Source organism: Artemia sp. Qi Xiang Cuo, chromosome 14 (assembly GCF_049724085.1).
Source record: "Artemia sp. Qi Xiang Cuo chromosome 14, ASM4972408v1, whole genome shotgun sequence".
In the NCBI taxonomy this organism is placed as follows: Eukaryota; Metazoa; Arthropoda; class Branchiopoda; order Anostraca; family Artemiidae; genus Artemia; species Artemia sp. Qi Xiang Cuo.
In genome coordinates, this window is record NC_142807.1 from 61,517,718 (window position 1) to 61,543,552 (window position 25,835).

General features: G+C 33.6%; 1 protein-coding gene across 1 annotated transcript in view; it reads right to left on the reverse strand.

The window, feature by feature from the left end:
- The window catches only part of LOC148944720 (beta-1,3-glucan-binding protein-like), a 71,288-nt gene extending 50,103 nt beyond the window's left edge, over positions 1 to 21,185 (reverse strand). Inside the window, exons 1-3 of the mRNA XM_089099697.1 lie at positions 21,029 to 21,185; positions 11,385 to 11,512; positions 6,943 to 7,097 (exon numbers count right to left, since the gene is read on the reverse strand). Coding sequence (XP_088955823.1) covers positions 6,943 to 7,097; positions 11,385 to 11,512; positions 21,029 to 21,092 — 347 coding nt within the window. The 5' untranslated portion in view covers positions 21,093 to 21,185. The remainder of the gene's footprint in view (positions 1 to 6,942; positions 7,098 to 11,384; positions 11,513 to 21,028) is intronic.
- Positions 21,186 to 25,835: the final 4,650 nt, after the last annotated feature.

Below are 25,835 nucleotides of genomic sequence, written 5' to 3' on the forward strand. Positions count from 1 at the left end.
TTAGTTGATTTATATTGTACACAGAAATCCAAACTTATTCCAGGTGAAAAATAAAGATTCGAAGATAAAAGTCCGAAGATGCCCATCCCCTCCTTATAAAATATGTAATAATAAAATTCAATTTCAAATAAAAATTCAAATAAAATTCAAATAAAAAAAATAAAATTCAATTTCATTGAAATTTTCAGAATATACACTTATTTTCTCATATCTTCCACAGTCTGCAAACGGACCAATTTCCAAGACGCAAACGAATTCACTTAATATGAAATACCAAATTATTCAGATTTTCAGATTGTATCTTAAGGATGTGATAAAAGTCGTGAATGGATTTAAGTTTTATCAGACGATAACATCTGTTAAGATGCATCAATAATAAATATTTATATAGATAAAAAATATATTACTTTATTTGCTTTGCGATATCAAAATCCAAATTAAATAGACACTTAATAATCTTTTTACAAAAAGCAAATAAATGATAAAAAAAAACACACAAATAAATAAAGATTAAAAGATAAAAACTGCAAACAAAGTGATTTTGATCTGATCAAAGAGCAATGTTACAATACAAAGGTGTTAGAGAATATTAAGGCGTGGCAACCATACAGTTTCTTTAATTAATTAGAAAAACTTTCAGAGAAAGTAGTTTTTCTAAGAAAAGTAGAGAGCCATATTAAACGTAATAACAGAAGAAATAAATACTTCTAATAATCCAACTCACGACGAGCAGAAATTACTATTTAAGAATAAATGAAACCAAAAACTAACAGAAATTAAATAAACAATCATGACCAACATACATACAACTAATACTAAACAAATGAATAAATAAATATTAAAAAAAGGTAAGCTTAAACTGAATATTCAAATCAAACTTAAGAGGAACAAGAATCACTACAAACAAAAGTTTGGCAACTGCCCCCTTCCCCTAACTAAACAAGTCTAAAGCCCAATGCGTCCATTTGGGTTTTATTGAAAACTATATTTCTTGAACAGTCCTTGAAAAAAGGACTAACTAAAAAAGTAAGTTTTTTTTAACTGAAAGTAAGGAGCGACATTAAAACTTAAAACGAACAGAAATTATTCCGTATATGAAAGGGGCGGTCCCCTCTTCACCGCCGCGCTCGTTATGCTAAAGTTTTTTATTGTTTAAAAAAATAAAGTTGTGAGACATAGTCAAACTTTAGCGTAAAGCGCGCGGCGTTGAGAAGGGGATAGCCCCTTTCATATACGGAATAATTTCTGTTCGTTTTAAGTTTTAATGTCGCTCTTTACTTTCAGTTAAATAAACTTGTTTTTTTAGTTAATTTCTGAACGTTTTTGAATTAATGCAGCTTTGATTTTGGCTCACCGTACATAAACAATTAAAATAAAATTAACATATTAATTTTCCTTCTTTTGGCTAATTGGCTTTCTGGAAATTTGGTTCTGACGTAACTTACGAATTAACTTACGTAACTAATTTCTATATTCGTATGTTTTTATTACGTATATTAGGGAGTTCGCGCCCTAGTCAATACCTCGATCTTTACGCTAAAGTTCAAATTTTGTTCGAATCACAAACCCCATAATCACAAAGGCCGGTCAATTAGAATAGATAGCTCTTTTGAAAGTACTAAAAAAAACCTTAGAGTAAAGAGCGAGGTATTGACTAGGGGGTGAACCCCTTCATGTACGTAATCCTTTCTGTCCGTTTTAAATTTTAATGTTGCTCCTTACTTTCAGTTGAAAAAAAACTTGTTTTTTATATTTAATTTATGATAGTTTTTATTTAATGCTGGGAAATCTGGATCACCATTCATATACATATCCCTTCACCTAAGTAAATATAATGCATTTAAAGATCCTCGCCGTAACCCCTACTCGGGCCCCGACCCCCTGATATAAAAAAATTCCTAATGAAAACGCCTGTATACGTCCCAATAACCAAAACTATATGTAAACAATGGGTAAAGTTTATAACTTCAGCCCTTCCCCCGGAAACAGTGGGGGATTCAGTCATCCTCAAAGACTTATTAATTAGATTTTTGACTATGCTGAACACAATGGCTATCTAAAAATTTTTGTTGGGTGACTTCTGGAAAAAATGAGCGTGGGAGCCAAGTTGCCCTCCAATTTTTTGGGTCACTTAAAAAGGGCACTAGAGCTTTTAATTTTCGTTCGAATGAGCCCTCTCACGATATTCTAGGACTACTGGATAGATACGATCATCACTGAAAAAAAAATTAAATTAAACACGCATCCGTGATCTTTCTTCTAGCAAAAAATACGAAATTCCACATTTTTGCAGATAGGAGCTTGAAACCTCTATATTAGGGTTCTCTGATGCGCTGAATCTGATGGTGTGATTTTTATTAAAGTGCTATGACTTTTAGGGGTTGTTTCCCTCCTTTTTCGGAAATAAGGCAAATTTTCTCAGGCACCTAACTTTTGAGGGGTAAGACTAAAGTTGATGAAACTTATATATTTGAATTCAGCATAAAAATTGAAATTATTATGTTTATGAGAGGGTTCACCCCCTCGTCAATGCCGCGTTCTTTACGCTTAAGTTCGGATCTCGTTCCAATTCTTTAAGAATGGCCCTCGGGGACAGTGGGGGATAAAGTCGTCCTGAAAGACATAGTTATTAAAATTTTCGAGTATGCTGAACAAAATGGCTATCTCAAAATATTGATCCGGTGTCTTTGAAAAAATTAAGTGCGGGAGGGGGCCTAGGTGCCCTCCAATTTTTTCAGTCACTTAAAAGGGGCATTAGAAATTCTAATTTCCTTTTGAATGAGCTCTCTTGCAACATTCTAGGACTACTGGGTCGATACGATCACCCCTGGAAAAAATAAAATAAATAAACACGCATCCGTGATCTGTCTTATGGCAGAAAATGCAAAATTCCACATTTTTGCAGATAGGAGCTTGAAACTCCTAGAATAAGGTTTTCTAATTCGCTGAATCTGATCGTGTATCTTCATTAAGTTTCTATCACTTCTATGGGTTGTTTCCTCCTTTTTAGAAAATCAGTCAAATTTTCTCAGGCTCGTAACCTTTGATGGGTAAAACTAAACCTGATGAAACTTATATATTTAAAATCAGCATAAAAATAAGATTCTTTTGATATATCTATTTGCATCACAATTCCGCTTTTAGAGTTTCGGTTACTTTTAAGCTGGGTCCCTCCTTACTTGCAGTTCGTTACCAAGAACTGTTTTGAGGATTTCTGAAAGTCTGGAAATTGTCTCTTTTCAAAATTTAAGGAAATTTATGCTTACCGGAAGTCAATTTCCTTTAGCCTACTTTTTAAATTTTATTGAAGTTTTTTTTTGTCAAATCACTTGAATAGTGCTTTCGATTATTTTATTATTGGAATATTTCAATTATTCTGAAGTACTAACTTCATGGAGCCCTTTGAGCATACCTCAAGATAGGGATTTACATTGAAATAATCAAAGCTTTCATTGAAAGCCAAGCTTCCTATATAAGCAAAGACCCAATGATCTTTTTATGAAGGAACGACGCGAAGAAATAACAACCAACAAGAAATTTTCTAGTTGAATTTTCTCCACTTTCTTGTTTATGAAGCTCGTCAATTTTTCCTCTAAACTGTCCAAACATTGTCTGATTTCTTTTTAATGCCACACTCTTTCATATATTTGAAAACACAGTCCCAACTATTTGATCTAATCTATCAAATAGTTTTCAGGATCATTTTTCAAGGTAGTTGTAAGATAATCGTTCAAAACGAACTATATTACCAGTAACATTTTTGTACTTAAAATCTTGAATTGCTGAACTTTTAGCGTAATCAAACATTTTGTGGTAACGAACTATAAGTAAGGAGCGACCCGGCTCAATAGTAACCGAAAGTCTAAAAAACGGAATTTTGGAATACCAATAGATACATCATAAGAATCATATTTTTATGCTGATTCCGAATATGTAAATTTATCAAGTTTATCCCAACCCGTCAAAAGTTACGAGCAAGAGAAAATTTGACATATTTTTAAAAAAAGGGGAAAACGCCCCCTAAAAATTGTAAAATCCTAATGAAAATCACACCATCAGATTCAGCATACCAGAGAACCCTACTTTAGAGGTTTTAAGCTCCTTTCTGCACGAATGTGGAATTTTGTATTGTGTGCCAGCAGAAAGATCACGGCCGCGCAAGGCCGTAGCCAGGCGGGGGGCGGGTTCGGGGGTCTGAAATGTTTGTCTGACTCGTAAAAACATAACAAAATGAACTTAAACAAATTTTGTAGGTCTCTTTTGAGGTTTTTTTGTGTACCCCCCCCCCCCCAAAAAAAAAAAAACTGAGTAAAAACTCCTCCAAAAAATATCCTGGATACAGCCCTGTGGGCGCGTGTTTACTTTTTTTGTTCTTTTGTTTGTTGTTTTCCTCAGGGTTCATCGTATCGACCCAGTGGTCCTGGAATTTCGTGAGAGGGCTCATTCGAAAGAAAATTAAAAGTTCTAGTGCCCTTTTAAGTGACCAAAAAATTGGAGGGCAACTAGGCCCCCTCCCATGCTCATTTTTCCCAAAGTCACCGTATCAAAACTTTGAGATGTCCATTTTGTTCAAAATAGTTGAAACATCTAATAACTATGTCTTTGAGGACGACTTAATCCCCCACAGTCCCGAGGGGAAGGGCTGCAAGTTTCAACCTTTGCCCATTTTTATATATAGTATTTATTATTGGTAAATATACAGACGTTTCCCAGCAGTAGCCTATTTAAAAAAAGCAATTAGAAATTAAATACAAAACAAGTCTTTTTAACTGAAAGCAAGGAATAACATCGAAACTGAAAACGAACAGAAATTATTCCGTATATGAGGGGGTTCGTCCCCTCCTCAATACCTCGCTCTTTACTCTAAAGTATTTTTAATAATTTCAAAAGAGCTATTTATTCTAATTAAAAGGCCTTTGTGATTCAGGGGTCATTCTTAAAGAATTGGAACAAAATTTGAGATTTGGCGTAAAGAGCGAGGTACTGATGAGGGGGCGAACCCAGTATATTACCTATATGAGGAATTTTGCCCCCTCGTCAATACCTCGCTCTTTAAGCTAAAGTTCGAATTTTGTTAACTAATGGCCGATATAAGTAATTGTCTGTATTATTTTCCGGTAAATCTTTGCATCAATCTTTAATTTTACCTTAAGAGGCTTCATAACTATGATTTTTATGTGATAATAAACTAAAGATATTGTATGTCCTCGGCTTGTGGTTGCTATTAAATTAAAAAAAAGAAACAAGTGTTTCCAACTGATATTAAGGAATAACATTAAAACTTAAAACGAACATAAATTATTAAGTATATTTTTAAAAGATTTTTTCTTTCATTCATTTCAGTGAATGGAGAATTGCTCAACTTGTGACTTTCATTTTCATAAAAACAGTTTCGACCTCTTTGGCCGTTTTTTTTTTTTGCTGTGCCCTACAAAATTAGTTCCGCAAATAACGCTAATTTAATTTACGCGGGAGAATATTTCCATGGAGATTATTTCTAGTGACGGAATTGAATTTTTCATGCAGGGGGATCTGGATTTCCATGTGTTATTTAAAAAACGATCAGTAATTAAATAAAAACATGTTTTTACACCTGAAAGTGAGAAGCAACATTAAAACTTAACAGGAACAGAAAATATTACGTATATGAGATGGGTTTCCTCTCCTCAATAGCTCGCTCTTGCACTAAAGTTTCTTTTTTAACTTTTAAAAGAGGTTATTATTATAATTAAACAGCCTTTGCGTGATTCAGGAGTCATTCTTAAACAACTGGAAAAAAAAATAGAAACTTAGGTTATTATAAGGTTATTATAAACTTAGGTTATTATTAGTTAAAAAAATGTAAAATTAATATGCAAATTTCGTTTTAATTATTCATGTACTGTGAGCCAAATTCAAAACCTGCATTAATTCAAAAACGTTCAGAAATTAAATAAAAAAAAACAAGTTTTTTTAACTGAAAGTAAGGAGTGACATTAAAACTTAAAACGAACATAAATTATTCCGTATATGAAAAGGGCGGCTCAACACCCCGCTTTTACGTTAATGTTTTTTATTGTTTTATAAAGCAGAGTTGTGAGAAAGAGTCAAACTTTAGCGTAAAGAGTGGGGAGTTAAGCAGGGAACAGCTCCTTTCGTATACGGAATAATTTCTGTTTGTTTTAAGTTTTAGTATCGCTCCTTACTTTCAGTTAAAAAAAACTTTTTTATTTTATTTAATACAGTACTAAGACAATCGTTTAATTCATAACTTTTGAAATTGGCCAATAATAAACGATCAATCATCGTTTATTAATACTAAACAAAAAATAATTACAAACTCAAAAACGGTAATTTTGCCTAAGAAGCTACGCCTGTAGTGGGCCGCACAATACAATAAAAAACACAGGATTTTTAAAAAACACTAAACTTGTTCAATAATAAAACACTGGAATAAGACAAGAACATATAACAGATAGGAAGATTTCTGAAAATGATTTTGAAAAAAGAGAAGAGATACATATAAATTGGGACATAAAAAAAAAAAAAACGAGGGTGAAAAATTACCGGACTTGGAAGACCCGCCGAGAAACTGCCTTTGCAGAGAGAGATACAGGGACATAAAAAGGGATGGAGTTCAATAGTAAAATGGATTGATAAACAGGACATATCTGAGCTGCTGTTGATGATCGTTTACAGGATCGTAAACAGGATAGCTTAATACTTTTTTATTTGTTTATTCATTATTTATTTATATTTTTTGACTTACTTATTTATTATTTATTCATACAGAAATTTTGTTTTCATTTATTTACTTATATTGATATCTATTTATTTATATTTATTTATTCATTGGCAATTTAATGGTCATGCTTGTTGAGGAATTCACCCCCCCCCCTCTGGAAGGGTTTCAAACACCTGAGGCTGTATTCTGCCCTTTCAGATCTATATTTTAAAGCATACCTATCTGCTGGTGTTGATCCGTGAAGATCCCAACGAACACTTTGCAAAGATCCGGGGCCTAGCAGCTCTTCTGTATATGTAGGTTTTATGTATAAAATTCCATCTCTAGTGTAGCTGTTGCTTCTGTTGTTCAAATAACCTTGAAACTCCCAATTCTAAGAAAATAAAAATCATTAGTTTCGGCAGGTACCCATGGTAAGTGAGGGATTGTATCTCTCTCCTCCCCCAGGATTTTTGTATTTTTAAAAACCTATAGCATTATGTCTTATCTTCCCTCGACGTTTTCCAATTCCAAAAACTAAGATCACCAATTTAGACAGGTAGCCTATACTTTCGGAAGAACTTTTTGACTTGGAACTTATACGCTAAAGCCTCGCTGTATACGCTAAAGTTTTTTATTGTTTTAAAAAATAGCGTTATGAGAAAGAGTCTAACTATAGCGTAAAGAGCGAGGCGTTGAGGAGGGGACAGCCCCTTTCATATATAGAATAATTTCTGTTCGTTTTAAGTTTTAATGTTGCTCCTTACTTTCAGTTCAAAAAACTTGTTTTTTTTTTGTTTTTTTTGAACGTTTTTGAATTAATGCAGGTTTTGATTTTGGCTCACTGTACATGAATAATTAAAGCAAAATTTTCCTATTAATTTTACTTTTATTTCGTTAAATGTATCTCTCGAAAGTTGTTTAATTTTATTTGCGAACGTTTTTATTAGTAATAAATATACGTAACTTACGAATTAACTTACGTAATGAACTTCTACATTCATATATTTTTAATGCGTATATTAGGGGGTTCCCCTTCTAGTCAATACCTCACTCTTTACGCTAAAGTTCGAATTTTGTTCCAATTCTATAGAAATTACCCTTAATAAGAAAGGCCGTTAATTAGAATATATAGCTCTTATGAAAGTACTAAAAAATCTTTGGCTTAAAGAGCGAGGTATTAACTAGGGGGTGAACCCAATCATATACTTAATAATTTCTGTTCGTTTTAAGTTTTGATGTTGCTCCTTGCTTTCAGTTGAAAAACTTGTTTTTCTTATTTAATTTCTGATAATTTTTTTAAATAATACTGGGAGCTTCGGTGCAACCTTCATACAAATTTCCCTTCCCCCATAAAAACTTCCTCCATGGACCGATCCTCCACAATCCCCCCCGACCCCCCACTGCCAGAAAAAATCCCCCTTAAAAACGTCTGTATATTTTCCAATACCGGTAACCAATACTATATGTAAACATTGGGTAAAGTCATATCTTTCAGCCCTCCCCATGGGAACTTTGGAGGATTAAGTTATTCTAAAAGACATATTTATTATATTTTTCGACCATGCTGAACAAAATGGTTATCTCAAAATTTTGATCGGGTGACTTTAGGAAAAAAATGAGCGTAGGAGGGGGCCTAGTTGCCTTCCATTTTTTTCACTTAAAAAGGGTACTATAACTTTTAATTTCCTTTCAAATGAGCCCTCCCGCGATATTCTAGAACTACTGGATCGATACGATCACCCCTGAGAAAAAAAAAACCAATAAACACACATCCGTGGTCTTTCTTTTTGCAAAAAACACAAAATTCCACATTTTTCCAGATAGGAGCTTGAAACCTCTATAGTAGGGTTCTCTGATACGCTGAATCTGATGGTATGATTTTCATTAAGGTTCCATGACTTTTAGGGTTTTTTTTTCTCTTTTTTCGAAAATCAGGCAAATTTTCTCAGGCGTGTAACTTTTGATGGATAAGCCTAACTTGATGAAATTTATATATTTGAAATCAGAATTAAAATTTGATTCTTTCGATGTGTCTATTGGTATCAAAATTTAGTTTTTTAGAGTTTCGGTCACTATTGAGCCGGGTCGCTCCTTACTTACAGTTCGTTACCACGAACTGTTTGATAGCCAATTCTCATACTTAGAACTATCATTCTCTTACTTTATTGAAAACAAATTATATTACAAATATTTTGTTTCAGTTATTGCAGCATTGAAAATGAGAATAAAATTACAGTGAAATACAATCTTGAACTGATGATCTATCAGCAATTAATAGCATTATATATCAAATATTCAGTTTGATTTTATTTGTACTTTTTAAGACTGTTCAAGAGACATGTATTTTTCAGTAAAGTGCCAATGATGCAGTAGGTTTTAGACTTTTACTTTGAAAGAAGGAGGCGAAACTCAAACTCTTCTTTGTAAATATTTTTGTTCGTTTCAAGCTGTATTGGCATATTCAATTTCAGTTTCACTCGCTTTAAGATTTATTTACTCATTTATATTAGTAACTATTATTTGTTTGTTTTCTATGATTGTTTATTTAATTTCTGTTCGTTTTGGGTGTCATTTATGCCTCAATAGAAAACCATTTTTGTTTGTTTTAAGCTTGATTTTCATATTGAACTTGAGATTTTATCGTTTTGAGATTTATTTATTCATTTATATTAGTACCTGTTGTATGTTTTTTTTTTCTATGATTGTTTATTTAATTTTAGTTCGTTTTTTGTTTCACTTATTCTTCAATAGTTCTGGTTGTTTTGAGTTTGAGTTATTGTATATTTCTATTTCTTCTGATCTTAAGTTTCATATGACCTTTACTTTTCTTTAGGAAACTTCTTTTTCGGAAAGTTTTTTTGCAATTAATTTTAGTGAGGAACAAAATATTACTTTAATGATTTTTTTGAAAGCATAATATCCAACTCACGAAGAAAGGAATTAGAATGGAGCATAGAGAAAGAGCATAAAAAGACACATCAAGTGGTGTATTATTCTTGTACCTAGCCGAATATTGGGGAATTGTTTTTCACTTTTCCCAGAATTGCTAAGAATTTTAGAATTCTCCTATTCTCCTCTCCAAATAATTATCGTTATGCGTGCCTCACACAACGAACTTGTAGTCAAACGACTTGAAATATTACATACCAAAGGATTTAGTGTATAACGTGTTACTAATCCGTCCGGTGTATGATATAGGACAAGTATGAATGGAAGAGGGGGAAGTAGTCTTCAGGTGCCATTCCCCGACACCTCGAAGATCTCTCCCCCCCCTCTAATGGTATTAACTACCTACGGACGTGTCCATGCAGGGAAGAAAATGAAATCCATTCTCTGAATCAGATTATCTGTTACTTTGGATCTTGTGATTTACTAAATAAAAAAAAACAAGTTTTTTTAACTGAAAGTAAGGAACGACGTTAAAACTTAAAACGAACAGAAATTATTCCGTGCATGAAAGGGGCTGTCCCCTCCTAAACGCCTCGCTCTTTACGCTAAAGTATTTTATTGTTTAAAAAAAAATAGAGTTGTGAGAAAGTCAATATTTATATTAAATTGCGAGGCGTTGAGGCGGGGACAGCCCTCCTAGTTTGCAAGGAAAATCAACTGTGTATAATGCATTCAGGAATAGAGAATATCAAAAAGGAGACAACTAACAGTTTCTTAGACGTCACAAATCAATTCAGGAGGGTTAATAGCAAAAGCTAGTATTTTTAGCTAAAAATGCAGGGAATGCGTTATAATTCTGAATAGCGAAACACTACAAAGAAGATCAGGGGTGAAACTCGTCAATTACAAAAAGACGGGCATACAAAAATTACTTTTCTTAATATTGGAAATGAGAGGTAAGATAAAATAACATGATTTCTTGGGAACTCCAAGGACCGATCACCTCCCCTTGTTGCACATGAGCCTGATAATCATATACATGATCAGGGAAATTACAAAAAAATAAATGGTGTTAAGAATCAGGTATACAAACTTGAGGTTAAAACCATTTTTATTTTTTGTCTTGCGTCTCAAGTAAATGTGTGACTATGGGCATGTTCCCGGTCCGACGAAAAGTTAATAATATTTAATAAAAATTTAATATTTCGTTGCAGGTGAGAATAAATTAACAGCTGGAACGATCGAAAATTAAATTCGTAATAAATTTTGTAATAAATTTTTGTGAATACAGTTAACTAGCGTATTTACTGAATTAACTTCTGTACATTCATCATCAAAGTGGGAAAAATGGAGGCAAATGACCAACCTAATAGTAATTAATGAGTATTAAGGATCAAAACTCATATTTTTTATACTTTACTCATTGCTCATTAAAATTACTCGTGTTTTAAACAAGAACATTCTCTATCCGACTTATTATCATTGTATGCAGGAATAAATTAGTCAGTAACTTTAAATATTTTTAGAATAAAAAAAAAAAATTTCTTCTTTACGTTTGTTCATGACTATTTCATTGGTAACTTTCCAGTTGTCTCTCTAACAAAACTGTGATATTTTGACAAAAGGACACCTGATATTTTCATAATTGGCTAATGGGGAAATGGACCAGTTGGTTAAATTATCATGAAACATTTATAGATAGTCTATACGCCAAAAATGGCCCATGATGAACTACATATCTATTTATATACTAACCTGCTAATAGAGAGAAATAAAATTATTAGCTTACACCTCCTCCACTTAAGGTCAATTCATGCTGCCACTTGCCGAAATCTAAAATATCAAAATTGTCCTCAAAAATCAGTTCTCCAGCCCTTGCTGTTCGACCATTGACTGTTGTGACTGACAATTCTGATTCTGAAAATATTTAAAAATTCAAATTGAAAATGCAGTAAATTTTTCTTTGATGAAAATTAGGTTTTATTCACAATATAAAATAAAAAGTTATTACCTTTTTTCGGCTAAAATTTCTCACTAGCCCAAAGTGCTGAAAAGTAAGTCTACGTGAACATCATAAAATCAAAATAAATCTCCGTCAAAATATAAACAAATATTAACATTCTCAGTGAATATATAATAAAAAGCATCATTACTGTAACTTCTATTATCCTAATTTTAGTTCTAAGACTTCACTTACTATTTTTCAAACTATTTTCTGCTGTGAAAGAACGTCATTTACCTTGGCTGTTCCTTATTTTATATTTTCATCGCATCCACCTTTTCTTACTAATAATTTCACGTAAGTAAAAGTGATTTAGTCTACTACTTGCCTATTTTCAAGCCTACTCTCGTAGTCTTGACTCTCAGGATCTCCCAAATTAACTTACTCGGTAACATATCTACCTCAATGTCACCAACACTGTTAACTACACTTTTGTTTCGTCAAGACTTTTACACATAAATCCTAATAAATATAAATTCAAATAGGGATAAAATCCTTTCAATAGACAGTTATTTTCACAAACAGTGATAAAATTACACAAAAAATACCATATAGTTCGGTCACATATGCAGTGACCGTCATCAGTAGTAAAACGACCGAAGTTAGTTTCATCAGTTTTAATACTGATGACGGTCAATGCATATGTGACCGAAATATCTGGTATTTTTTGTGAATCACTGTTTGTGAAAATCACTGTCTATTAAAAGGATTTTATCCCTATTTGAACTTCTATTATCGTCATGGAAAGGCGGTGTGGTCTCCGAAATTATTTACACATAAATCATTTGTATAATCTAAATTTTAAAAGTTTTACTTTCCCCTTTGATGTCACGCTCCCCATTGGCGTGTACCTCCGGATAAATATTCCAAAATATTTATGCTTAACGCTGACCTGGTTCCATTCAGAAACACCTTCAGTTCTTGATTTTCACCAGTTTTCCGCAGTACCAATTACTTTATTGCGCTTTCATGGTATGCCATATTATTATAGGACCTTCAAAATAGCTTTTTTATCTGATGAGTCAAATGCCTCTTCGTAATTTATAGAACTTAGGACTAAAGTGATCTAATTTTTTCAGTTAATCTAAGCACGAAATGTTGTCAACGCATCCTCTCACTTTTCTGAAACTGCAAGGTGTTTATTTTAATATCTTGCCGACTACGTCTACTAAGCCTTGTACTAGATGGTGTAAAAAGGGTCATAAACATTCGAAACAGAATGTTTAGATAGTGTAAATAGGGTCGTAAACATTCTAAGGAAGCTTGTACAGCAATTGCGCAGTGCAGATTTTGTTTTGTAATAGTCATAGCCAGCGCAATAGCGCTGCCTAAGTACAGATGAAGTGTGGGAGCCTTTTGAAGTGAAGGAGCCTTTTCTCTCCTTCATTGATCTCCTTATTAGTAGACACAAGAGGATTAGAAGAGTCATCACCTCCCTATCACTCAGGACTAAAAGCCATTCAGAAACAGTACGGGTATTACCTCAATACTAAGTTGAATAGAAAACAGAATAGTGCTATTTCGTGTTATTACTGTTCAAAATACTGCCTTATTGTCTTCTTGTTTACATTTTTAGTTTTTAAAAACTTTTTTAACAAAAGAAAGTTTACCAAAGAAAAATAAACAACTCTGTTAAGCCAAAAGTGAGGAGAAATAAAGTCAAATACTTTTCCAAGTGTAAATCTACCACAAATCACCGTTAATAATTAGATAAAACCAAAAACGAATAGAAATAACAATAAATAACCGCTTCAAAATCAAAACGAGCAAAAATTAAGATGAGTAGGCCCGAAAGACCAACATGCCTTCTTAAGACAAGAACATAATTTTCACTTTACTGAAAGGAAAATACGTTTTAAATGTTTTCATTTTTTTTGCTTTAATAAATAAAAGATTATCAAAACTTTAGGGAATAAAAATAAGTAAATGTAGTCGAGGAGTGGCCCCCCTCGAGGAAATTGTAGCTTAGTAAACGACACAGCATTCACTCGGGATTCTGATTAACTGATAATTCTTCTGGGCTTGGTCTGTTTTGGCGGGTGCTCTTCTTAGCTAATTTATCTACTGTGGGTTGCCTCTCCGTAGTAGCATAATATTTGTAGACATGAATTTATAATGAGTTGGAGGTAATAGGCTTGAGATTGTCTGTGCTGGATTTCGACTCTTGTTGATAGAAGAGCGTCGCCAAGTGCTGAAAACCTTGTTGTGACCAGGATGGGCCCAGGGTTGCACAAAGCCTCCATTCATATTGGAGGTCCAAGGGACTTCTTGCTGTTCGATTCTAAGCCGGCTTAAGCACTTCGGTGTAGAATTAAGAAGATGTGTTGGTCCCTGTCCTGCACTGGTATCCGGGAACATGGCTTTTCAGAAGCCAAAATAATTTCAATAATGTAAAGAATATGAAAATTGGAACTTGGTATCTTACAACGTTGAAAAGTAAATATCATATCGACATTTTGACTGACGAATTTAGAAGATTTGAACTGGACTTATTAGGAGTTTCAGAAACTCATGTCCTAGGGGTAGGAAGCATGAAATTAGGTGATATAGAATTTTTTTCCTCAGGCAGGAAAGATGAGGTACATAGACAGGGAGTGGGGCTCGAGTGGGGCTCAGGTCTTGTTTGAGCTGTGAAGGTATTAATAATAGAATACTAATCGCTCATTTTATAACTCAAAAGTTGAGGGTATTAGTTATAGTAGTGTATGCCCCTCTAGGACCGACTGATGGATATACTAGGGACTCTGATGAATTTTACTTACAGGAACAAATAGACAGGGTCCCAGGTAGAAATATGGTGTTTTTATTAGGAGATTTTAACACCCTGGTCGGTAGAAATAGGGATAAATGGTGTCCTAGCCTAGGTATATTTGGTGTAGGAAAAGCAAACAGTAAGGGATACAGACCACTGCAATTTTGTAGGTAGGCTCCTTGATATTGGTAGATCCCAGGATGAGAATTTGAGAGAATCTGTCCAGGAACAGTTGGATACTAAGACTTAACTGAGGGTGTCTTAGATAAGAAAGTTAGGAACGCAGCTAGGAATATAATCGAAAAAGCTTTATGTTTAATAGAGAGGAAAAGCGGCTTGTAGAAAAATTATTGGGATGATAGATCATATAGAAACAAAAGGAATGTAAAGGAAGTGGAGCAAGCATTAAAATATGAAATAAGGATGTGTGAAGTGGAGGCCATGGATAAAACTGCCGAGGATCTGGACGATGCAGCTGGACGGCATAATAGTAAAATATTGCACATACATGTTAATAAATTAAGAGGGAGTAGTCAATCTGGACTAGTTCCAGTTAAAGAGAGTGATAAAACAAAAGAATTAAAGAGAGATGGGCCGAACATTTTGAGAATTTGCTTAACCGAGATAGAGTTGCAGGAAAAAATATAGAGGAAAATGCAAAAGTTTGTGATACCTTGGATGTAAAGGAAGATTTGTTCTATGATGCGGAATTAGCAACAGTACGACAAGGACTAAAGAATAATAAGGCTCCAGGTGCTGATAGGGTGGTAAATGAGTTTCTGAAATATGATGGCTCTGAGGTTCAAAATAAGTTATTGAAGATTATGAATAAGACTTTTAAAAAGGGGAAGTACCTAACGATTTTAGGAAAACCTTAATTAAGCAACTTTATAAAAAAGGTGATAAAAGTGAGTGTGGTAATTATCGTGGCATTAGTCTGGTCTCTGTAGGTAGCAAATTGCTTAGTAATATGATACTTTTTAGACTGAGAGATGCCGTAGACAAAGTTTTAAGAGAAGAGCAGTGCGGTTTTAGAAAAGGTAGAGGATGTGTTGATCAAACTTTCACTCTTAGGTTAAAAATTGAGAAATGACTAAGTTTTCAAACACCTTTTGGCCTCAGTTTTATAGATTATGAGCAAGCGTTCGATTCTGTTGATAGAGAAGCTTTAGAAAAGGTTTTATACTTGTATGGTATACAAGAAAAATACATTAAAGTGATTATTGCTATGTACGAGAATAAATCTGCTGTGGTTAAGGTAGGACATGATGTTAGCAGCTGGTTTTGTATTAAATCAGGAGTTAAGCAGGGTTGTGTTCTATCCACCTTTATATTGATTATTTTGATGGACTTTGTTTTAAGGAGCACAGGAAAGGCACTTTGATACCACGGAATCAAATGGGGAGGAAAAATTCTCCTTGACTTAGATTATGCTGATGATTTAATCATCCTAGATGAAAGTGTGAGAAAAATGAATGAACTTTTAGAGGTTTTGCGAGTTCAGGGTGCTAGTATATGTTCGAAAATTAATGTTAAGAAAATCGAAAATTAATAATAAATACGAAGTTACTAAGGCTAGGAATAAGTGAAGATGAAAAGGTGACGTTGGGTAACGAAAAGATTGATCAGGTGGACAGCTTCACTTACCTTGGTAGTATTATTAGTAAATACGGTGGGAGCAGTGAAGATGTTAATAGTAGAATAGTCAATTCTAATAGCAGTATAGGGATGGGAGGACATCATAAAGAAGTATTTAAGGGAAATGAGAACTTCCTGGGAGGGTGTAAAGAGAAAGGCTTTGAATAAAATGGGATTGAGGACGAGTGTGCATACCTGTGTTGGACTCAGGCGGATTGGTGCTGCAGTGAGCTGTTAGTAGTAGTAATAGTAGTATTAATAGTTTAAGTTGTAGGAGAAGTAGTATATTAAACTGACATTCCAAGATCATTTTTTTTTATTTTAGTAAACTGCAAATTATTTAAAGTGAAAATTGTCTTGTTTTTATACCTGTAGTGGCACAGTGGATGTATCACTGCCCGGAGAGGGGGCAATTTCTTTCCCATATTTTCAAAGGTACATTTGTATCCTATTTTTTTAATCCTTGCTCCCCTAGAATATTTGGCCCCTAAGGTTTGGAAAAATACCTTGTTAAGTATTTTCATTGAAAAATAAAATGGAAAACGCAACACAATCGAATAAAATTATTACCCCCTCCCCCTAAATTCTAATGAATTGACAGTCCTACTACTTTTACGAATTCAACACCCTACATTGCTGTCTTTATCAGTGTATTGTTTGATTTTCGGCATAATTTCTGTTCCTTTTGAGCTATAATGTTTATCTTTACTTTCAATTTAAAAAACTTGCTTTTTTATTCTGTATATAAAGAGGTTTCCCCCCTACTCAATTTACACTAAAGCTTTTAGCACTTTTAAAAAAGCTTCCTATTTTAATTTAACGACCCTTGTGTTTCAGGAGCCGTTCTTAAGAAATTTGGACAAACAGTCAAACTTTAGCGCAAAGAGCAAGGTATTTAGGAGGGAAGCCACCACTTCATACACGGAATAATTTCTATTCACTTCGAGTTTTAATTTTGCTCATTACTGTCAGTTGAAAAATCTTGTTTTCTTGTATTTAATTTTTGATCATTTTTCAAATAGTGCTAGTAAATCTGGCTTACCCTCAATGAAAAATTACCCCCACCCCCCTCACAGGAACCTCCTTCGTGAAAATTTCCTCCCATTTAAAATGTACCCCCCTAAAATTACCTCCAGGCAGTCCCATCCTTGCTAAAGCCCCGCCCCCCGGTAAAATTTATTGCGGACGATTCTGCCAGAAAAACTCTGCATAGCATACTATCAAACAGTTCGTGGTAACGAACTGTAAGTAAGGAGCGACCCGGCTCAATGGTAACCGAAACTCTAAAAAACGGAATTTTGGTACCAATAGATACATCAAAAGAATCAAATTTTAATTCTGATTTCAAATATATAAGTTTCATCAAGTTTAATATTACCCATCAAAAGTTACGCGCCTGAGAAAATTTGGCTGATTTTCGAAAAAAGAGGGAAAGACCCCCTAAAAAATATTGAACCTTAATGAAATTCACACCATCATATTCAGCGTATCATAGAACCCTACTGTAGAGGTTTCAAGCTCCTATGTACAAAAATGTGGAATTTTGCATTTTTTGCCAGAAGAAAGATCACCGGTGCGTGTTTATTATTTTTTTCTTTCCCCAGGGGTAATCGTATTGACCCAGTGGTCCTAGAATATCGTAAGAGGGCTCATTGGAACGGAAATTAAAAGTTCTAGTGCCCTTTTTAAGTGACCAAAAAAAATGGAGGGCAACTAGGCCCCCTCCCACGCCTATTTTTTTCTCAAAGTCACCCAATTAAAATTTTGAGATAGCCATTTTGTCCAGCATAGTCGAAAATCTAATAAATATGTCTTTTACGATGACTTAATTCGCCACAGTTCCCAGGGGAAGGGCTGCAAGTTATGAACTTTGCCAATTGCTTACATATTGTATTGGTTATTTGGACGTAAACACACATTTTCCGGAAGACTTTTTTTCTGGTGGGGGGGGGGCTGGAGGAGGGGGTTAATCGGGAGAATCTTTCCGTGGAGGATGTTTCTTTGGGGCAAGGGGCATTTCTATGAAGGGGGCGCCAGATTTCCAAGCATTATTTAAAAAACGATCAGAAATTAAATTTTAAAAAACCAGTTTTTTCAACTGAAAGTAAAAAGCAACATTAGAACTTAAAATGAACATAAATTATTACGTATCTGAGGGGGGTCACCCCCAAGTCAATACCTCGCTCTTTACACAACAGTTTTTTTTAGTGCATTCAAAAGAGCTATCTATTCTAATTAAACGGCCTTTGTGATTAAGGGTTTTGTGAATTAAATTTTTTTTTAACTTTTAACGTAAAGAGCATGGTATTGACTAAGGGGAGAACCCCATCATATACGTAATAACATATACGTAATAAAAAAAAACAATAAAAAAAACAAGTGATACGGCTCAATAGTAATCGAAACTTTTAAAAACGGAACTTTGATGTCAATAAATGTATTAAAAGAATGGGCTTATAATGCTGATTCTAAATATATGAATATTATTAAGTTTAGTATTACTCATCAAAGGCTACGAGCCTGAGAAAATTTACCTGATTTTTTGAAGAGGGGGAAACATCCCCTAAAATGAAAAAATTTTGATGAAAATCACACCATCAGATTCGGCGTATCAGAAAACCCTATAACATAGGTTTCCAGCTCATATCTGCAAAAATCTGCAACTGTGTATTTTTTGCCAGAAGAAAAATATACGAATATAGAAGTTCGTTACGTAAGTTAATTTCTAAATTACGTCAGAACCAAATTTAGAGACAGCCATTTAGCAAAAGAAAAGTAAATTTTTATGCAAATTTTGTTTACTTATTAAATGCCGGCGAGCCAAAATAAAAGCTGCATTAACTAACAAACGATCAGAAATTAAATAAAAAAAACAAGTTTTTTAAACTGAAAGTAAGGAGCGACATTAAAACTTAAAACGAACAGAAAAACGAACATTCCGTATATGAAAGGGGTTGTGCCCTCCTCAACGCCTCGCGCTTTACGCTAAAGTTTTTATTGTTTAAAAAAAAGAGTTGTGAGAAAGTCAAACTTTAGCGTGAAGAGCGAGGCGTTGAGGAGGGCACATCCCCTTTCATATACGGAATAATTTCTGTTCGTTTTAAGTTTTAATGTCGCTCCTTACTTTCAGTTTAAAAAACTTGTTTTTTTTATTTAATCACTTGAAAAAGACTCTAATATCTAATCATTTTCTCAATCACTCTGGAAATCCCCCTTCCATGGAAACTTTTTCCCGGAAATCCAAACACAGTGAAAATAGTCCCTGGATAATTCCTGCGGAACATCTCCACATGCAAAATTGAGTTGGGAAAGAGAAAATAAGACAAGTAAAAAAAAAAAACAATCCTACAGGATGTCTGTCAAATACCCACAGTGTAAAATTTTCCCAGAAATATTCACCTCTCCCCCGGCAATTTCCCTCCCTATGGAAAACTATTCCGCTGGGAACTTACCCAAGCAAAAATGCCCCCCCCCCTCATCCCCTGAAAACTGTCTATATACTTCCCAATAACAAATACAATGCGTAAACAATGGGCAAACTTCATAACTTACAGGCCTCTCCCCACGGCCTGCGGGGGGTCATGTTACCCCTAAGGACATAGTTGTTAGATCTTTCAATTATGCTAAACAAAATGACTATTTGTTTTCATTTTGACCGGATAGTTTCGGGGAAAAATGGGCGTGGGAGAGGGCTAGTTGCCCTCCAATTCTATATTACTATTATTATTATTTTATATACCAATACTATTACTATTATATTACTATTATTTTATTCCCAATACTATTATTTTGATACAATCACCCCTGGAAAAAAAAACAACGAATGAACACCCTTCTGGCAAAAAATACAAAATTCTACATTTTTGCATATAGGAGCTTGAAACTTTTAATGTAGAGATCTCTGATATGTTTAATGTAATGGTGTGTTTTTCATTGATTCCTTGATTTTAGGGAAGTGTTTGCACCCCTTTTCAAAGATCAGGCAAACTTCCAAAAGCTTATAACTTTTTGATTGGTAGCACTAAACTTGATGAGTCTTGTATATTTGGAATCAGCATAATAATCTGATTCTTTTGATGTATCTATTGATATCAAAGTTCTGTTTTTAGAGTTCCGGCTACTAATTGAGACGAGTCGCTCGTTACTTATAGTTCGTTATCATGAACTGTTTGATTAAAGCTTGTTGGATATTAATATATATGCTTTTTTTGCGTTTGCGTTTTTTCTTTTTTATTTATTTTTAATTTGGGGTTTTTTAATAATTGCTTTTTTTTTTTTTTTTTTTTTTTGTGTGCTCCGTCTTTTGGTTTTATATGGCAGGTTTAAAGGAAACAGTCTTAGTTTTAAAAGGACTTTTTTTTTCATTTTTAACATTTCGGACTTCGGATACTGTCAGTCAGAGTTTATCTGGAAGTAGAATGTGATAGCAAGCAGTGGTGTTAATTATGCGTTTTTATTCCATTTCTCCTTTTATTCTCTATATTTTTTCTGTACAAGGCGCATTTTCAAGTAGATATATATAGCACTAAAACAATTCATGTGCAGATCAATCGTCCATTTTGAAGTTCCGGATAGGTTCAGTAGGAAAGATTCATATAAGCATATTTGAGGTTGGGTAGTTTCATACCATTCCCGGAGGTATATTTATTTGATCTTTAAACTATCTTTAAAAAGATAGTTGTCTCAAATTTCTATCACATCTCTTGGTGGTTACAAGGGGAAACAAAAAAGGGCATGGGTCGAGATAGTTGCTCTATCAATAACTTTCGACTTTCCGTTTCCAAATAAATGATACATCACTAATTAGGCAGCACTAGAGCGCGACCTCTGATTAAAAGCATGTTAAGGGATAATTTGGTGTTATCTGCCATTTGAAACTGATGATAAACAATAAATGTTAAATAATAATTAACGATAATTGATTTCCGAAACACACCCTGTGTTTCAGAAACCACACACCTTACTACTATTGAATAGTGACATCTTTCCTAATTAAATACGATACTATTCTCGTAGGAAGGAAAAATGAGTGAAAACCTACCTGTAGAGGCCACAACAAAGCAAGTCCAAAAACTGACCACTAAGGCAAAAAGTAGTCCCTGCATCTTTTAGGCTTTATGGAGCAACTAAGCTAATTGCCAAAAGTATTGTAGTATAAATACATATATATACATATAAATAGAATCAATAAAGGTGCAGATATACCATCTTTTAAGGTCAATGTTCAATGTAGATTTAATACTATTGTTTATTCTGTGCCTTGATAATGATTAGTTGGCAAATATAGTTGAAAAAAGAGATTTTAAAAACAATTTAAAAAAACAAACGGATTGGGAAATCGCGACTGAGCAACCTTAATGCCATACGTAGATGTGTCACAAGATAAAATAGAGGATTTTGTGTTATAAATGAATGAATGAATTTATTGATGAATAATTATAAAATTTAAGGAAAATTTAAGGTACTGGAATAGAAAAAAAATAGAATATCCCTCTATCCCAGCATAACCAAATAAATACCAGAATAAAACAATCACTAAGCTCCTGTTTCCATGACTATTTTCTTGGGCACCGGCAGGGGGGGGGGGTATGGCCCTCCAGGAAATTTGGGACTACAAAATAATTATAAGGAAACCGAAGGAAAGAAAGCAGAATAGGGGAAAACCATGGAACAAATGTGTGTTGCCCTATTGTAGACTGCCTGCCGATAGATTTCGACCCTCAATAAGGAAAATATAAGTTTTAATTTTACGCAAATTATTTATGTATAGATAATTTCGAAGACCCCACTGCCTTTCCATGACGATAAATAAAAGTTCAAATAGGGATAAAATCCTTTTAATAGACAGTGATTTTTGCAAAGTTCTGCTACGGTTAAGTTCTGTGGATAAAGGAAGACAGATTGCAGAAGATTGTCCTTTTCGGCCAACCGTCTAGTGCTAAACAGAAACCAGGTCGTCCTCGTCTGGGATGGGAGGATATCATAGGCAGTGCAATCGCGCTGCCTAAGTAAAAAAACGATGTTGGCACAATGTATTATTTTTTTTTCCATACCAGGGCACTTCTTATCGAAGGAGTTGTCGTAGAAACTTCGAAAAAGGTTCATTCTATTGGAAATTGGAGTAGCTAGTGCCCTTTTTAATAGTCGAAAGTGATTGGAGGGCAACTAACACCCCTTCCACGCCCACCATTTCCCGAAACAAATCCAATGCCCCCCCCCCCGCCCACGCCCATCATTCCCTCAAACACATCAAATCAAAATTTAGAGATAGCAATTTTGTTCAGCGTAGTTGATTTCCAGATAGAAAATATGTTTTTGAGGAGGACACTCACCCACAACCCTCAGCGCAAGGGTTCTAAGTTATACCCTGGGGGTATATAAGAACGATGTTGGCACAATGTATTATTTATTATTTTTCCTTTAGAGCAGGGCACTTCGTAACGAAGAAGTTGTCGTAGATACTTCGAAAAGGGCTCATTCAATTGGAAATTGGAGTGGCTTGTGCCCTTTTTAATAGTCGAAAGTGATTGGAAGGCAACTAACACCCCTTCCACGCCCACCATTTCCCCAAACAAATCCAATCAAAATTTTGAGATACCCATTTTTTCAGCGTAATTGATTTCCAGATAGAAATTATGTTTTTGAGGAGGACACTCTCCCACAGCCTTCAGGGCAAGGGTTGTAAGTTATGCCCTGGGGGCATATAATGTTTTTATAGAAGGCGTTAGTAGAGAGGGGGGTGCTACTCCGAACAGGACCACGTGGTTTATGGTTTTCTCACTGAGAATGAAAAAACAGGAATTTTCTCACTTGAAAAACAGGAATTTTCTCATTTTTATGGATGTTTTAATGGATGGTTATTAGTGTTGGTAAATTTATTTTATTTTTTTCATTGTTGTAAACATCAAATTGTGGATGTTTTATTGTTTTGTCAGTGAGGATTTGAAAAACAGGAATTTTATCATATTTATGTCTGTTTTTATGGTTTTTGTCTGTTAGAATGGAAAAACAGGAACTTTCTCACATTTAAGGATGACAACAGCAATTTATGTCCATGTTTTATGTCTGTTCGTTGTCAGTGAGAATGGACATGCTTGACGCAAATGTTATAAGATTGTTTGACTAGCCTGGCCTGAGAACTTGATTTACATAATATCTAGGGGAAATTATTGATTCAGGAAGGGGAGAATTAAGGAACATTATGGCTTCTTTAATCTGAGACCTGAGGGATAAACATTCTTTAGGTTAGAGAGAAAAATTAATATTCTATTTTTAAATAGGGCTTCATCGATTTTTAGTGTCGGGACATACAAATGGCATCACTTGTTATCTTGGAATTATGCGGGGGTCTAAAGAGATAGAAATTATATTTTTAAATACGGCTTCACGGAGTTTTAAGTTGGAGAGATAAATTGATATTCTAACGAAACCATAATAGTTTAACTAGGAACATTTATGAGATGAAGAGATTAGCGTAGGAAAGGGTTTCCTAGAAATTTGAAATGTGAAAGCACAGAGATGCCAAAAAACAAAAGGAACACGCTGAATTGCGTTTAGGGATTATTTGGGCGAAACTGTTTTATCCATTTTATGGGATTATTTGGGCGAAACAGTTAGAGACATTTTAAAAGATGATTTTAGGAAAGGTTTTAGAAGAGAATTTGAGGGTCAAACTCTGTGGTCGTTATAATACACAAGTTCCATTTGAACAGTGTTGTGAGGTCCTCTACCCCAACCCCAAAGGGTTCCGATCCCCCACCCCAACCCCGAAGGAAGCCAATGGTACCCAAAGGTCCCCCAAGCTCCCCAAGCGCCTTCGTCCCCTCAACCCTCACATCAGACCCTCAAAAGCCCTCCACTGGGCCTCCATTGGCCCCCCGGACCACCCCCCGGCCCCCCGGCCCCCCAAGACCCTCCCCCCGGTCCTCCAACGGTCCCCCGGCCCGTGTGTATAAGTTTGTGTGTGTGTGTTTGTTTTTTTTTGTGTGTCTTTATTTTTTTGTGTGTGTGTAATGTTGTTGTTGTTTTTCTTTTTTTGTGTGTGTGTGTAATTTTTTTTTTGTGGGTTATTTTTTGCGTTTGTTTTAGTTTTTGTGTGTGTGTAAGTTTTCGTGTGTGTTTGTTTATTTTTGTATGTGTTTTTAAGTTTTTGTGTGTGTGTAAGTGTGTGTGTACTTATTTTGTATGTGTTTGTGTGTTTTTGTTTTTGTTTTTTTTTTTGTGTTTGTAAGTTTTTGTGTGTGTGTAAGTTTTTGTGTGCTTGTGTAAGTTTTTGTGTGTATTTTTTAGCTTTTGTGTGTAAGGTTTTTGTGGGTATTTTATTTTTTTTGTTTTTGTTGAGTGTGTTTTAGTTTTTTTGTTTGTAAGTTTTTGTGTGTGTAATTTTTTTTTTGCAATTTTATTTTTATTTGTGTGTGTAATATTTATTGTTTTTTATTTTTTTTATTTGTTTTTAATTTTTATTTTTGTTTGTTTTTATTTGTTTGTATTTCTTTTTTTGTGTGTGTGTAAGTTTTTGTTTTTTTGTTAGTTTTTTTGTTGTTTTTTAAGTTTTTTTTTTGTGTGTGTGTATGTTTTTTTTGTTCGTTTATTTATTTGTATGTGTGTTTTTTTGTTTGTTTGTGTGTGTAATTTTTTTTGTGTGTGTATTATTTTTGTTGCGTGTTATTTTTTACGTGTGTGTTATTTGTCTTGTGTTTGTTATTTTTTTTTTGTGTGTAATATTTTTTGTGTGCGTTTGTTTGTTTTTGTTTGTTTAATAGTGTTGTTGGGTGTGTAATTTATTGTGTGTGTGTAATTTTTTTTGTTTTTTAGTTTTTTTGTTTGTGTTTAAGTTTTTTTGTGTATTTAAGTTTTTGTGTGTGTAAGTTTTTGTGTGTGTGTGTAAGTTTGTGTGTTTGTGTAAGTTTTTTTGTGTGTCTTTTAGTTTTTTTATTTGATTATTTTTTGTGTGTTTGTGTTAGTTTGTTTTTGTTTTTTTTAGTTTTTTTGTGTTTTTATGTTTTTGTGTGTTTGTTATTTTGTATTTGTGTGTTATTTTTCGTGTGTTTATGTAATTTTTTTTGTGTTTTTAAGATTTTTTGTGTTTGTTTGTGTTTTTTTTATTATTTTTTGTGTGTGTGTAAGTTTTTGTGTGTGTTTGTTTTTGTGTGTGTGTTAGATTTTTTGTTTGTTAAAGTTTTTTTTTTCTCGTGTTATTTTTTGTGTTTGTATTATAGTTTTTTGTGTATGTAATTTTTTTTTTTTTATGTAATTTTTTTTTTGTATGTATTGTTTTTTTAAGTTTTTGTGTGTGTAAGTTTTTGTGTGTGTATAAATTTTTTTTGTTTGTGTAAGTTTATGTGTGTTTGTAAGTTTTTTTTTTATTTTTTAGTTTTTTGTGTGTTTTAGTTTTTTTTGTGTTTTTTAGTTTATTTTTTTATTTTTTTTTTTATGTGTTTTTTATTTTTTTTGTGTGTTTGTTTTTTTTTGTGTGTGTAAGTTTTTTTTTTGTGTGTGTGTATTGTTATATTTTTGTATTTTAGTTTGTGCGTGTGTGTATGTGTTTGTGTGTGTGTGTAATATTTTTTTTTGGTGTAAGTTTTTGTGTGTGTGTTTTAGTGTATTTGTTTGTAAGTTTTTGTATTTGTGTTTTCATTTATTTTTGTGCTTTTGTGTTTTTCCTTTTTAGAGTTTTTGTGTGTGTGTAAGTTTTTGTGTGTGTGTTTTTTTTTTTTTGTGTGTGTATTTTTTTTTTTTTGTGTTTATGTTTTTGTGTTTGTGATAAGTTTTTTGTGTGTGTTAGATTTTGTGTGTGTATGTAAGTTTATGTGTGTGTGTAATTTTGTGTGTGTGTGTTAGTTTTTGTG